This window comes from Leguminivora glycinivorella, chromosome 14, assembly GCF_023078275.1.
Source record: "Leguminivora glycinivorella isolate SPB_JAAS2020 chromosome 14, LegGlyc_1.1, whole genome shotgun sequence".
Taxonomy (NCBI): Eukaryota; Metazoa; Arthropoda; class Insecta; order Lepidoptera; family Tortricidae; genus Leguminivora; species Leguminivora glycinivorella.
Window position 1 is genome coordinate 4524271 of NC_062984.1, and position 13848 is coordinate 4538118.

At 37.4% G+C, this 13848-nt stretch overlaps 1 protein-coding gene across 1 annotated transcript; it reads right to left on the bottom strand.

The window, feature by feature from the left end:
• Window positions 1-380: 380 nt before the first annotated feature.
• Window positions 381-12872, bottom strand: LOC125233618 (lipase member H-like). Its single transcript, XM_048139678.1, has 2 exons — window positions 12573-12872; window positions 381-1636 (listed from the first exon to the last, which is right to left on the bottom strand). The coding sequence occupies exons 1-2, from the start codon at window positions 12691-12693 to the stop codon at window positions 729-731; spliced, it is 1029 nt and encodes a 342-aa protein (XP_047995635.1). The 5' UTR covers window positions 12694-12872; the 3' UTR covers window positions 381-728.
• Between the last annotated feature and the right edge of the window lie 976 nt (window positions 12873-13848).

Consider the following 13848-nt stretch of genomic DNA (forward strand, 5'->3'; position numbering starts at 1 on the left):
AATAATAGAAGGAAATGACTAAGTGGCCGTGACCTCACTTGTCTGCAACGAAACATCGCTGTGTAATGGCATATTAGCCACTTTCCGTATTTAGCAGTAACACAATGGTTTACTGCGACATAACGCATATTGCTTGGTCAGCGACAACCCAAACATGTATATATAGGCACACCTTTATACAATAACATTACTTTACACTTTACCTACTACTCGTGTCTATCATTTGAATATACCTCATACCGTGACGCTGCCCATCCTATCTATAATGACATATCTTATTATTACAGCTGTCACTATGCATTTGAACAGCATTTTAAAAGATTTACGTCAAAATAATATTGTAAATGCAGAAAAAAGAGTTGGAAATGTAAAAACAAGCAGTTTACGGTAATATTTAATGTTGATAGCGATTCAACAATCAGTCTCTTGTAGTCTACGATTAAATAAACTGAAGTCTGTAAACCAAATTATCACTACAAAACAGCTCATTGTCTAGAGATCCAACCTACGCAAAACATCCTTATGCCCTTTCCGCGCCAATGAGGAGGCACATTCAAAGGTTACAGATGGCGCCACCTATTAGTCCATACGTGAGAGCGAGAAGATGATATGTTTTTTTCTCTCTCACATATGAATGACAGTGACATGCCTAGACACTTGCACAGGCGCCACCTGGCGAGATAAAATGTCAGTGTGCCTCCTCATTGGTTTGCCACAAAATTAGTTTTTTAGATCCCATATCCATCCGTAGATGCATAGAACACTCCAGTAGCGTTCCCAGGGTTCGAATACCCAGCGATAGTAACTTCGTTTCCAGCACATTTGCCTTTCGAGAACGACTTGTATGAGTCACACGCCCACGCCAGATACGCTCCAGGGTGATGAACCGTCTTAGCCCACAGCGTGACGCACGCTTTGTGACTACATTTAGCCTGGTCAGAGTCCCCTTTCACAGGTATAAGCCCTTCAGTACAATCAGGCTGCTTGTACCCCTTGTTAAGGAAAAAATCCGCATCAGCTAAGACGCTAGTTGTCCCTAGTCCACCAGCATTGCAATGGTACACCTCCACGTATTCAGCGAGACCTGAGCGGATCTGTTCTTCGATAAAACTGTTTGAGAAACAGGGACCAGCGGGATCTATCCCAGTAATACGCCAAACTTTGTCCTGAGTCAACATATTGAATTCGTAACCAGCGTTGCCCAAGATTTGGCTTCCTAAACTGTGGCCGACGCAATGAATTTTCGAAGCGGGAAACCCTTTGCTTTTCAAATCAGCTAGGAATTTTCCTAGTGCTTTCCCGATGTAGTATACATGAGAGACTGCTCTGCCATAGCTGTAGCTATCTGACTTTCCATTCACTAAAGAAGTGTACGGAGAATGATCTATAATGATGAGATAGGTATCTGGTACATCCTTGAAGGTTTGTCTGATGAGTTCTTCCGTTTTTCTGGTAATGTTTGACTTGAAGCCAGGGACGAAGAACACTAGTTTTCTAGTCACATCTAGGTTGTATGATTTGGTGAGTTCCTCTGCGGCGGTGTCAACGGGGTAGCTGTTGTTGTAATTGTTCTTGAAGTCGTAGAAGTATATTTGAACTCTGGAGACATCTCGGTTTAGAGTTTTGTTGTGGTCACCTGGAATAGATAAAAAAAATTAAATTAAATGGATCAAAACATGTTAGTCTCCAATTACCCGACGAAGAAATAGGTACTCGAAGATAAAATGGGAAAAATAAGGTACCTAGTACCTACACTACAGTACGTGTCTACTTCATAATGTGCCATTTCCCTTACGTGACGGGAAGTCCGAAGTAATGTCGAAGAACAGAGTCAAACCGTACCTACAGGTACATATTAGGCAGATTATTAGAGTTGGATTCAATTGTGATCAAATGATGTTGAAATTGAAAGTTTGTTATTAGTTAAATATTAATACTTTATATACCTTAGATACGAATAAAGAATTGGAAACTTGAGCATTGCGAGGGTTTCAAGGCACGAAAATTAAATAAATTTGTCCCCGAGTGTAACCCAAAATATTTCATCATGCCTTTGCCAACACGAGTAAAATACTCACTGTTAAATCTCATAATAAATCCAGTCCATCAACATTATAAACATTTATTATTCAAAATCATCATTTTCAAGTTAATTCTACCAGTCGGGGTAGGATATCAAATTAAAATTAGTATTCTCATCCGTTTTCGAAGTAACAAACTTATCTTAAATCCTATTTTTAGGTACACTTAAAAACTTTACTTGGTCGACTTTATATTTTTTAAAGTAGCTATGTACCCACCTACATCTAAATTAGACATTTCCGAAAGGTCATCAGAAGGTCTCAGTTCTAAATCTCTTTAGAAATATATCTATTCTATTGTTAGCTTCCTTCATTTATTATGTATGATATTTCCGTTTGAGGATATATTTAATTATTACTGACGTATGTTCTTGAAATGTATGTTATATTACACGAGTTTTGAATAACCTACGCATTTGTCGTTTTGTTTTATAACTTTAAACTCCAGCGTTCTACTTACATGATCCAAATAATGCTCCTGGACCTACTTGAGTTAATATTAACCCGCGGTAAGTAAATCCGAATTTATCTCACTGAAAGTCTAATTATATATTTTTGTTTGGTTTTAATTAATAAATATATAATGTATTTCATATCATCAGTAAGTAGATTTCATCCATATAGTTAAAAAACTTTGGTTTTATATAGCTCTGAAGTTTATGTAGTCGTGTGAGTACTAGCGGATTTAAACAAGTAATTTATGTTCTCGGACGAGTACAACCGGTCTCAATAATGTAAGATTTTTTATTTCACATAAAAGTTGATTACATTTAATTCAGATTTTCAGGCTTAAAAAACTGTGGAATAGAGGAAAGAAGAAGATATATATCAGAAGTTATCAGATAGAATAAGATTGTATTAGAGCTAAACACCGTCAGCTGTGATGAAGAAGATGTTTCTGAGGGTGAACTGGCTCCAAGAGATAAAGAGACGAAGATTGAGATTGCACAATATGCATCTTCTTCATTTAGACTTCATCAGCAAAATGGCTCGGCATATGCCTATGATGACTGAAAAGCAAACAAGGATGCCTTCAAACTCGAAAAAGAGTAGAACCACATGCTCTATATTATAGCTAGAGCATTTGGTACTACTTCTTTGGGTATCCGTGTCTAACTATTCAGAGAAACTGTTATGTATCTTATACTATTAAACGAGCAATTCTTGTATATTTATTTATTTATTTATTTATTTATTTATTTATTTATTTATTTATTTATTTATTTATATATACCGACGATCTCGGAAACCGCTCTAACGATTTCGCTGAAATTTGTTTTGTGGGGGTTTTCGGGGGTGAAAAATCGATCTAGCGTAGCCTTAGATCCCGAAAAACGCGAATTTTCGAGTTTTCTTGAGTTTTTCTTTCGCATTTGTAAACGTAAAATATGGTCCTTAATTTCGCCGCGCGCGCATCGATTCCGCGTAGCTCAGTCGCACGAGGTCGGTCTAATGTACGCAGATAGATCGTAGGTGTCAGGGTTTCGAATCCCGGCCAGAAATTAAGTTTTTGTTTTTTGTCTTTTTTTTTGTTTTTGTATTTATAAGAGTTTTTTTTTATCTAAAGACGTGATATATTAAAATAGAACCGAGCGAAGCTCGGTCGCCCAGATTACTGATTAATGTAAGACAAAAGTCCTAATCAATGTAAGACTGAGAATTTAAGTTACTTAATTAAAGCTTAATCTATAAGATAAAAATGTCCTATGAAATCGAAAACTGAAGACTAAAGTTAGGTACTGAATTAAAACTAAACTATATGTTAAGATAAGATAAAAATGTCCTAAGAAATGTCAGCCATAAAATGTTATTTATTTAGTAAGGAAAATTGTTACTGTACTTACCTCTAATTTCTAGTTTAGTTTTCATTCAAGTAATTTGCTTAATATGCAACTTACGTACCTTTGTTACATATGTACTATTATACTAATAGTACCTACACAATTTATTCCAGAAGAGTTTAATATCAAACCGAATTTTTATTTTTTGCCTGTACTATCAAGTACCTACAGAAGTATTTTTTTGTGTTTATTATACAAGATTCATAGAATTTTGGTTTATTTCAGACTGAATTAATATAGTTTTCATATAATAAGTATTTTTTTTATTTTTTTTATGTAATTAAAGTTGATTTCTGTAGTATTTTGTTTTATTTGTTTGGTGTCCCGAGTGAGGACAAAGTCCCCATGTACTCGCCTGAGCCCATAAGGAAAAATCGAGGGGAAAACACTATGATTTTTTTAACTATTTTTCTTACGTTACTGGTTACTTATTAAATCGATTTTTCCGAAAAAAATACAGTTTTTCCAGATTTAATACCTTCAGGATCCAGGAGGTTAATATTACAAATAGGTACTTGCTTTATTTTTTTATTTCCATCATCAGACCTGTCTTCATGTATGGATCAGTGTTGGGCCCTAAGTGCGTTTTCACATTATCCGATCCGATATCGGATGTCGGAAGGATTTCACGGGAAAAAATCCAAGATGGCGCCTGTAATGTATGGGATATCGGTCCGACATCCGATATCGGATCGGATAATGTGAAAACGCATTGAAGGTGTCGGATGAAAACAGACTGCATGTAGATGAGATGAGAATGTTAAGATGGTTGTGTGGCGTGACAAGAATAGATACTCGTAAGAAAGGAGTCGGTATATAAGAGGAAGCCTGAAAGTTGTAGAAAAAGTAAGAGCGAATCGTCTGGCATGGTATGGGCATGTGATACGAAGGCATGAAAGTCGTGACAAGAAAGATATTGCGAATGAATGTGAGGGCATTTTCAGAATTTGCCCCCCCCCCCCCCCCCCCCCCAATGAGCGTAAGTTGTTAACAAATAAATTAATAGTTTAAAAAACACTATAAAACACGCTTTTAAAAATGCACGTAAAAGCCAAAAATAAATTATGGATCGTTCAAGTTGTCTCTATTTGTGAGCTGAAGTTTAAAAACTATGTGCTTTTAATTATAATATTTGATTGTAAAAGCGTGGGGCGCTGGAACAGAAAAGACTTTTTGTATAACTTGCTGATAAATCAAATTATGCTATGTTACGGGAAGGAGGTTACACAGATTGACGCGCTAACTGGAGTTGCAGTATGACTAGTAGGTTCTACATTAAACAGTCAAATCAATTAAAAGTCAGTGTTCAAAGTAGGTACCAGTTTGTCGAACTCAGACAAAATAAGCGCTAGTAGCGAGGAGAGTCGACAGTCACCGACACTTAGAACGCCGCTTTTTTCCGGTAATCAAAGTACAAAAGGGGAAAGTGTCTACAGTGACAGCATGCAGAGTTCTTGTTCGTGGACGAGACATCTTTGGTTCTCTTTGGTAACCCTTAGGCGGCATATGTAAACGTTATGTTCTTATGCAACTTCATTCGCCAGGAAGTTCGGATTAGTATTTGTTTACAAGAAAATCTTTCCTGTTCCAGCGCCCCACGCTTTTACAATCAAATATTATAATTAAAAGCACATAGTTTTTAAACTTCAGCTCACAAATAGAGACAACTTGAACGATCCATAATTTATTTTTGGCTTTTACGTGCATTTATAAAAGCGTGTTTTATAGTGTTTTTTAAACTATTAATTTATTTTATACTTTTTAGTCATTAATAATGAAATACTTTTAACATTTATACATAAATTTATTTCAAGTAGGCGGATTTTACATGCCATTTGTGGCTTAACGTGTACTTATTGCTAATTGCTACTTAATAATAACTAGCGGCTACCTTCTTATTACGGTATTATCATAAAAATGTTTATACCTAGTAAGTTATCCGTAAAAGATAGACAATATAGACATGTGCCATCGCGGACTTTTTGAAGACATTAGAGAGACATACTTTCGCCATACGTTGTTTTGAAGCTTTCAGCTAGTGGGATTTTGTTTGACTCGATTAGAAAATATTGTCACATTTCAACTAATTCAAACAAAATTTAAGTATTTCTTTTTTGCCGAGCCCCCTTTTATTTGTTCTTAAGGGTCACAGGAAAACCATTACCCAACTTATTTTAAATACAACGTTGATCTTTCTTTTATGCGGGGGGCTTCGCCCCCCGTGCCCCCCTTTGTCTGCTCTTAAAAGTCACAAGAAAACGCTAACCCAACTTATTCTAAATACTACGTTGATCTTTCTTTCATGAGGGTGGCTTCGCCCCCCGAGCCCCCCTTTTCGTTACTCTTAAGGGTAACAAGAAAACCCTAACCCAACTTATTTTAAATACAACGTTTATCTTTCTTTTATGCGGGGGGCTTCGCCCCCCGAGCCCTCCTTTGTTTGCTCTTAAAGGTCACAAGAAAACGCTAACCCAACTTATATTAAATACTACGTTGATCTTTCTTTCATGCGGGGGGCTTCGCCCCCCGAGCCCCCCTTTGTTTGCTCTTAAAGGTCACAAGAAAACACTAACCCAACTTATTCTAAATACTAAGTTGATCTTTCTTTCATGCGGGGGGCTTCGCCCCCCGAGCCCCCCTTTTCGTTACTCTTAAGGGTAACGAGAAAACCCTAACCCAACTTATTTTAAATACAACGTTTATCTTTCTTTTATGCGGGGGGCTTCACCCCCCGAGCCCCCCTTTGTTTGCTCTTAAAGGTCATAAGAAAACGCTAACCCAACTTATCTTAAATACTACGTTGATCTTTCTTTCATGCGGGGGGCTTCGCCCCCCGAGCCCCCCTTTGTTTGCTCTTAAAGGTCACAAGAAAACGCTAACCCAACTTATTCTAAATACTACGTTGATCTTTCTTTCATGCGGGGGCTTCGCCCCCGAGCCCCCCTTTTCGTTACTCTTAAGGGTAACAAGAAAACCCTAACCCAACTTATTTTGAATACAACGTTTATCTTTCTTTTATGCGGGGGCTTCGCCCCCGAGCCCCCTTTGTTTGCTCTTAAAGGTCACAAGAAAACGCTAACCCAACTTATCTTAAATACTACGTTGATCTTTCTTTCATGCAGGGGGCTTCGCCCCCCGAGCCCCCCTTTGTTTGCTCTTAAAGGTCACAAGAAAACACTAACCCAACTTATTCTAAATACTAAGTTGATCTTTCTTTCATGCGGGGGGCTTCGCCCCCCGAGCCCCCCTTTTCGTTACTCTTAAGGGTCCCAAGAAAACCCTAACCCAACTTATTTTAAATACAACGTTTATCTTTCTTATATGCGGGGGGCTTCGCCCCCCGAGCCCCCCTTTGTTTGCTCTTAAATGTCACAAGAAAACGCTAACCCAACTTATCTTAAATACTACGTTGATCTTTCTTTCATGCGGGGGGCTTCGCCCCCCGAGCCCCCCTTTGTTTCCTCTTAAAGGTCACAAGAAAACGCTAACTCAACTTATTTTAAATACTACGTTGATCTTTCTTTTATGCGGGGGGGCTTCGCCCCCCGAGCCCCCCTTTTCGTTCCTCTTAAGGGTCACAAGAAAACCCTAAACCAACTTATTTTAAATACAACGTTGATCTTTCTTTCATGCGAGGGGCTTCGAGCCCCCCTTTTCTTTACTCTTAAGGATCACAAGAAAACCTTAACCCAACTTATTTTAAATACAACGTTGATCTTTCTTTTATGCGGGGGCTTCGCCCCCCGAGCCCCCCTTTGTTTGCTCTGAAAGGTCACAAGAAAACGCTAACCCAACTTATTTTAAATACTACGTTAATCTTTCTTTTATGCGGCGTTACTCTTAAGGGTAACAAGAAAACCCTAACCCAACTTATTTTAAATACAACGTTTATCTTTCTTTTATGCGGGGGCTTCGCCCCCCGAGCCCCCCTTTGTTTGCTCTTAAAGGTCACAAGAAAACGCTAACCCAACTTATCTTAAATACTACGTTGATCTTTCTTTCATGCGGGGGGCTTCGACCCCCGAGCCCCCCTTTGTTTGCTCTTAAAGGTCACAAGAAAACGCTAACCCAACTTATTCTAAATACTACGTTGATCTTTCTTTCATGCAGGGGGCTTCGCCCCGCGAGCCCCCCTTTTCTTTACTCTTAAGGATCACAAGAAAACCTTAACCCAACTTATTTTAAATACAACGTTGATCTTTCTTTTATGCGGGGGCTTCGCCCCCCGAGCCCCCCTTTGTTTGCTCTGAAAGGTCACAAGAAAACGCTAACCCAACTTATTTTAAATACTACGTTGATCTTTCTTTCATGCTTCAACCCTCGAGCCCCCCCCCCCCCCTTTTTCTGTTCTTATCTTCCGGCACCATCATCAGACCTTGAAACCTAATCGTAGTCATAGTTCATTACAAGACTTTTCTAAGAAGCCCAAAAACAGCTATGATACGATGTTCCATCATGTAGTTCCAGTTCATATCTTCCGGCTCCATCATCAGACCTTGAAACCTAATCGTAGTCAAAGTTCATTACAAGACTTTTCTAAGAAGCCTAAAAACAGCTATGATACGATGTTCCATCATGTAGTTCCAGTTCATATCTTCCAGCTCCATCATCAGACCTTGAAACCTAATCGTAGTCAAAGTTCATTACAAGACTTTTCTAAGAAGCCCAAAAACAGCTATGATACGATGTTCCATCATGTAGTTCCAGCTCATATCTTCCGGCTCACTCATCAGACCTTGAAACCTAATTGTAGTCAAAGTTCATTACAAGACTTTCCTAAGAAGCCCAAAAACAGCTATGATACGATGTTCCATCATGTAGTTCCAGTTCATATCTTCCGGCTCCATCATCAGACCTTGAAACCTAATCGTAGTCAAAGTTCATTACAAGACTTTTCTAAGAAACCCAAAAACAGCTATGATACGATGTTCCATCATGTAGTTCCAGTTCATATCTTCCGACTCCATCATCAGATCAGCTCAACAGTACCATATTATTGTATTGTCATCGGAACTACATATAGCTGCCAATTTTCATTACGCTACGACTCCTGGAAGATGGTTAAATTAGCTTCCTTAGATTCCATTACATACATAGTTACATACACGACGACCTAATAAAAGCGTGTTAAAATTGACTCGCTGATGTCAGTTTTGTGACGACAATTAACCATAAAATATGTCTAAAAATTTACTTTTTTCACATTCTGAATGTAGATTATCGCTTAAAGTTTATGTAATTAATTAACACAAAAACAATATTTTTATTGAAATTTCATGCCTAATTACCGTCACAAAACTGACAGTGAGTTAATTTTTGTTAACGACTTAACGCTAATTGGGGGGTCCCAGATTTTGAAAATGCCCGTGAAAGGAAGTACTTAATGGAAGAGGAAACCCAAAGAAAAGGAATGGCGTGCATTTTTTTTCTATAAATCTAGTCAGTAACACGATTACATTTAACTAAAATTCGCAAATTGAAAAGGAGGCCCCTTTCTATACTAACATTTTGCTCCTGTTGCCCGTGGTATTCTACCTTATCTGTCTCAAAATTTTAATCACTACAACTGAGTGTCACTGCCGATACTGCCGATCAATGTAAGGTCAGCCGGTGTCAACTCGATATGCGACCTTTAAGAAGTATCTGTACAAGTTTATTTACGTTATGTTTTATCTAGTAAATAAACCGAATATAAACTATTAATGTGGTTTGTAAGAAACCTATTGTCGGAGTCTCGAAACATGGAGGAATTTAGTAAAGTATCCTAGACTTCAAAATGTTTACGAGCATAGCGAGTGGTTCTAAATGTGGAATCATGAGGATTGCGAGGGTTTTAGAAAGGTAAGTTAAATCAAATTTTATATAGACTAGTTTAAATATTTACTCGTAGTATTGCCAAGTCAAAAACAACACTTCTTTGACAACCTAATTGCCTAAAGTCAAAAGGCTTTGCAAGTAAAGATCGTACCTAAGTAGGTAAGTAAGTAGCAATCAGTTTTGAAGTGTTTGGCTACGGCTTCAAATTAGTACATAGTTGGTACATAGTATTTTATTTTCGTTACTGTTATCTTATTGATAGTGCAGCAAGAGAGCTATTAGCTGTGTTCACGTATTTTTTGCGGGTTTACCCCAGTTTCGGGACAATTCCAAGCATCTTATCAATGTAGGTTAAAATAACTGTTAATTACAACAGGCAAACGTCAGTACATAACAATTATTAGAAAATCAATAGAAGTAAGAATTAGCAGGTAGAATAAAACCGCGGTAAACAGCGAATCGACTCGCGCACCGAGAGTTCCATACGAACATAAAAAAGTATGCTGGTCTTGCCCGCACTGACCGTACCAGTTTAATGTGCTTTAGTTTTGAAAGTTTAATTTATAGATATGGAGCTATGAAATTAGACTATTTAATTTCATTTTGTTGAGCTCAGTGAAACTACAGTACAGATGTAGTGCGAAAAGGGTTTCCTTCGATTTTTTCCGGAAACGTTCGTTTTTGTCATGCTAGTTCAGTAAATGCCAGTAAATAGGTACATACCTATTGTACTGACACTGACCGAAATAGCATGACACGTTCGTACATTTCCGTATCAATACGAAGGCAAATCTTTTCGCTTTACATCTGTAAACAATTGAATGCATTTCCCAATGTCGATTGCAACTGTTACGTTTGGTACGAGTATGTCAACATAGTGAGTCTTATCACAATGTGCGAAGGTCACACTTGACACTATAACTAGGTACTTATAACTCAGTGAACTGAAGCGGAAAAAGCATAATAATTATGTCATCTGCTGGGTAGACATTCTGTCTCAGACGGACGTTTTTGAACTAGTTGTATTATTCTTGGAGAAGACAAAATGATTGCATTGTGCGAAGTAGATACCTAAATGCTACCAAAACAGCAAGCTGTCTGTATATTGTAAACAATGGACTAACAATGCTTCAGTCTAAATTGCACGTAGATAGCACTAGGTACATTTCCAAACGGGGGGCCGATGTAGTCAAAGATAATTTGATTATTAACATGAACCTATAATTCTATGGACGGATAACTCCGAAGAAAAACCTGTGATTCCATCATCCACATTGATAGCTTTGTCTATGACCTCATCCACTAATCTCCCGTTAGTCGGATCGAGGCGCCCGTGGCGAAAACATCTCCAGAAAAATAAGAAAATATGCCTACATGCGTTGTCAAATTGTGTAAAAATGACAATAATCGAAAGAAAAAATAATACGGAGCAACTTTTCATGCGTAAATTAATACTTTATCGCGTTATTATGCGTAAAATCACAATATTAATTAATGTTCATAATCGTAAACCAACAAACTGCAAAACAAGAGTGTGACCAGTATTTTTTTAAATAGTGTTTGCACACGGCGCACTGAGTCATTATTATTTGTTAAAAACAAGATATTTCTAAGTTTCCATTAAAATAATTAATTTTTGTTAAATTAAGTGAAGAATTGATTTTCTTTTGACCTGAATTATAATTATTTTGATTTTAAATCGTGTTTGCACATCGCAAACCGTCTGCCATTGCTGGCTTGAAAAGTCGCCACCAAGCCATAAAATAAAATTTAAAAAAAAACGTCCGCCATTGTTGGGTCACAGCCGGTCTTCAGTGAGACTCCCTCTGTTCTATTACTACTCTGTGATTATTAACATAGATATAAATATTGTACATGTTTCATAATACGCTCTCGGTGTTTTTCTTATTTATTTCCAAACCTTCTTACAGTAGACATTTATTATATTTATTATTTATTAAGAGCCCATATTGTCCCACTGTTGGGCAAAAGCCTCCCTCAAATTCCTCCACGCATCCCTATCCCCTGAAGTCTCCCACCAGTCCTCGTCAAAAGCGTCAAGCTCGTCACGCCATCTCTGGCGAGGTCTACCAAAGAAATTGTTTGACAATTCTCTGAAGTTTTGAGAAAGTTCTTCAAGTTCTGCAATTATCCAATAAGACTTATGGCCTTTCTAGAAATGAAATATTTATTTACATAAGCAAGTATATCGTCGCCTAGCACCCATATTACAAGCTTTGCTTAGTTTGGAGCTAGGTCTGTGTAAGGTGTCCCCCAATATTTATTTATTTGCTAGGGCTAAGTTTGGTGGTTCCCATCTCTAACAAGAAGAATAGATTTATAAGATCTGTCAGTATCCAGAGAAGTGTCCTCTAATATTTGAATAAATTGACGGTCACTTTGCCAAAGGAAACCAGAGGTCTAATTGTGTATATGTAGGAAATATTGTTCTATTTCCTTAAATAATAAATATCGGTAAATTACTGCTCGAATAATTAAATACTCAACCTTAACTACGCCTTATTCGTTTACGATACGATAGACAACGGAACGATAACGGAACGGATAGATATAGTACGATTCACAACTACCAAAATAAACATTGATTTTTGATTCTTAGAATAACGAAATTGTCACAAAAACTAATGTTAGTCTTAACTAAGAAAATTATTTCTTAGTTACCTATTTACTTAGTTTACTTACCTAAACAATTAGTAATCATAACAAGGAAACACATGTAGCATTTCCCAAAAATACGAGTAAACAAACAAGCCTTCACGACACTTAACGGTTACTTTAATCCAAAAAAGGTACTTAATATAAAGATACTTACATTTAACAGAATGATTTAATATACTATTAAACACCCAATCTCCACTGATGCTCGCCAAAATGGTTAAAATTATAAAAACTGATATAAAAGTCGACAACATTATCGACTTCAAATTGACCATGATAAGAAACAACTGACAACCGCCGCGCGCGGCGGTCAAGCGAGGAATAGTGTGAATATAGTCACATGTCGCGTCAGTGTGGGAGGAATGGTAACGAAAAACCAGCTTTATTCTCTTGTGATATGAATTATAGACGTAGTTTGATAATTAGGCACAAGTTTGGGACAGTGGCGGCCATGATTTAAAACAAAATGGCGGAAGGTCGCTGGTATTTAGAGTCTGTTAAGCCCTTTTGTGCAAGTATGATATGAAACGGTATTCTCAGACTTGGTAGGTAATTATTTGATTATTTATTTATAAATGGCAAGTTGATGAGGCGGGCAGTGATACGGTTGCGTATGTAGATGTGCATAATGTAATAGGCTGTATTTAAGGAAGGATACGTAGGGAAATAACCGTGACTGACGCATTCGTTCATTTAAATGTAACAGGTAAGGAAAATAAGGTGTTTTCGTGTGGGGACATTTTAAGTACTACACAGAATGGTAGTTACTTCTGAATCATTATGTGAAAGGCTACTTTTGATGCTGGCCGTACCTACTTAATACTTCGTTCTGAAAAGTTTTTTACCCCAATAAATAAATGTAGTTGAGTATACGAGTACTTTACCCTGCTAAGTGACGACCCACTTCCCAAAAACTTAAAGACCCATTCACCCTGCAAAGGTGCAAATCCAGTGAAACTTGTAATTAAGCGAGTTAATCGTCGACGGAAGTTTTTAATTGACTTTTCAGCGCCCGCGCACCTCGGCTCATTAATCTATCTCCGACCTGATAATTCGTCCCGCGCTTGCTAAACGGCCACATCTCAAAAAACATATCAAGAAATCGCGTGTCAAAGTTTGGACATATGATTGTGCGTCAGTAAAATAATAGGTAGCTATAATTGGGTTAATCATGTTACATTTTATTTATTTGGGTTTGGTCAATGCATGTTAGGTGTTAGGTCCAATGAACATTATGTTTTTTATTACTTTTTATTTTATTTTATGTTCATTGTTTTCATTTCATTTTATTTGGTCTGTTCCTCAAAATACTGCTTCAATCTAGTTTCACATGATTATAAGAAATGTTTCTATTTCTACACGATCATCATCATCCTCCTTGTGTTATCCCGGCATTTGCCACGGCTCATGGGAGCCTGGGGTCCGCTTTG

Bases quoted from the DNA above. Each gene is read 5' to 3' on its own strand.
- LOC125233618 (XM_048139678.1), bottom strand. From the start codon at position 12,693: ATGGTCAATTTGAAGTCGATAATGTTGTCGACTTTTATATCAGTTTTT. The intron at 1,637-12,572 runs GTAAGTATCTTT...TATCTATTCCAG, and splicing joins ATTAAATCATTCTGTTAAAT to GTGACCACAACAAAACTCTA.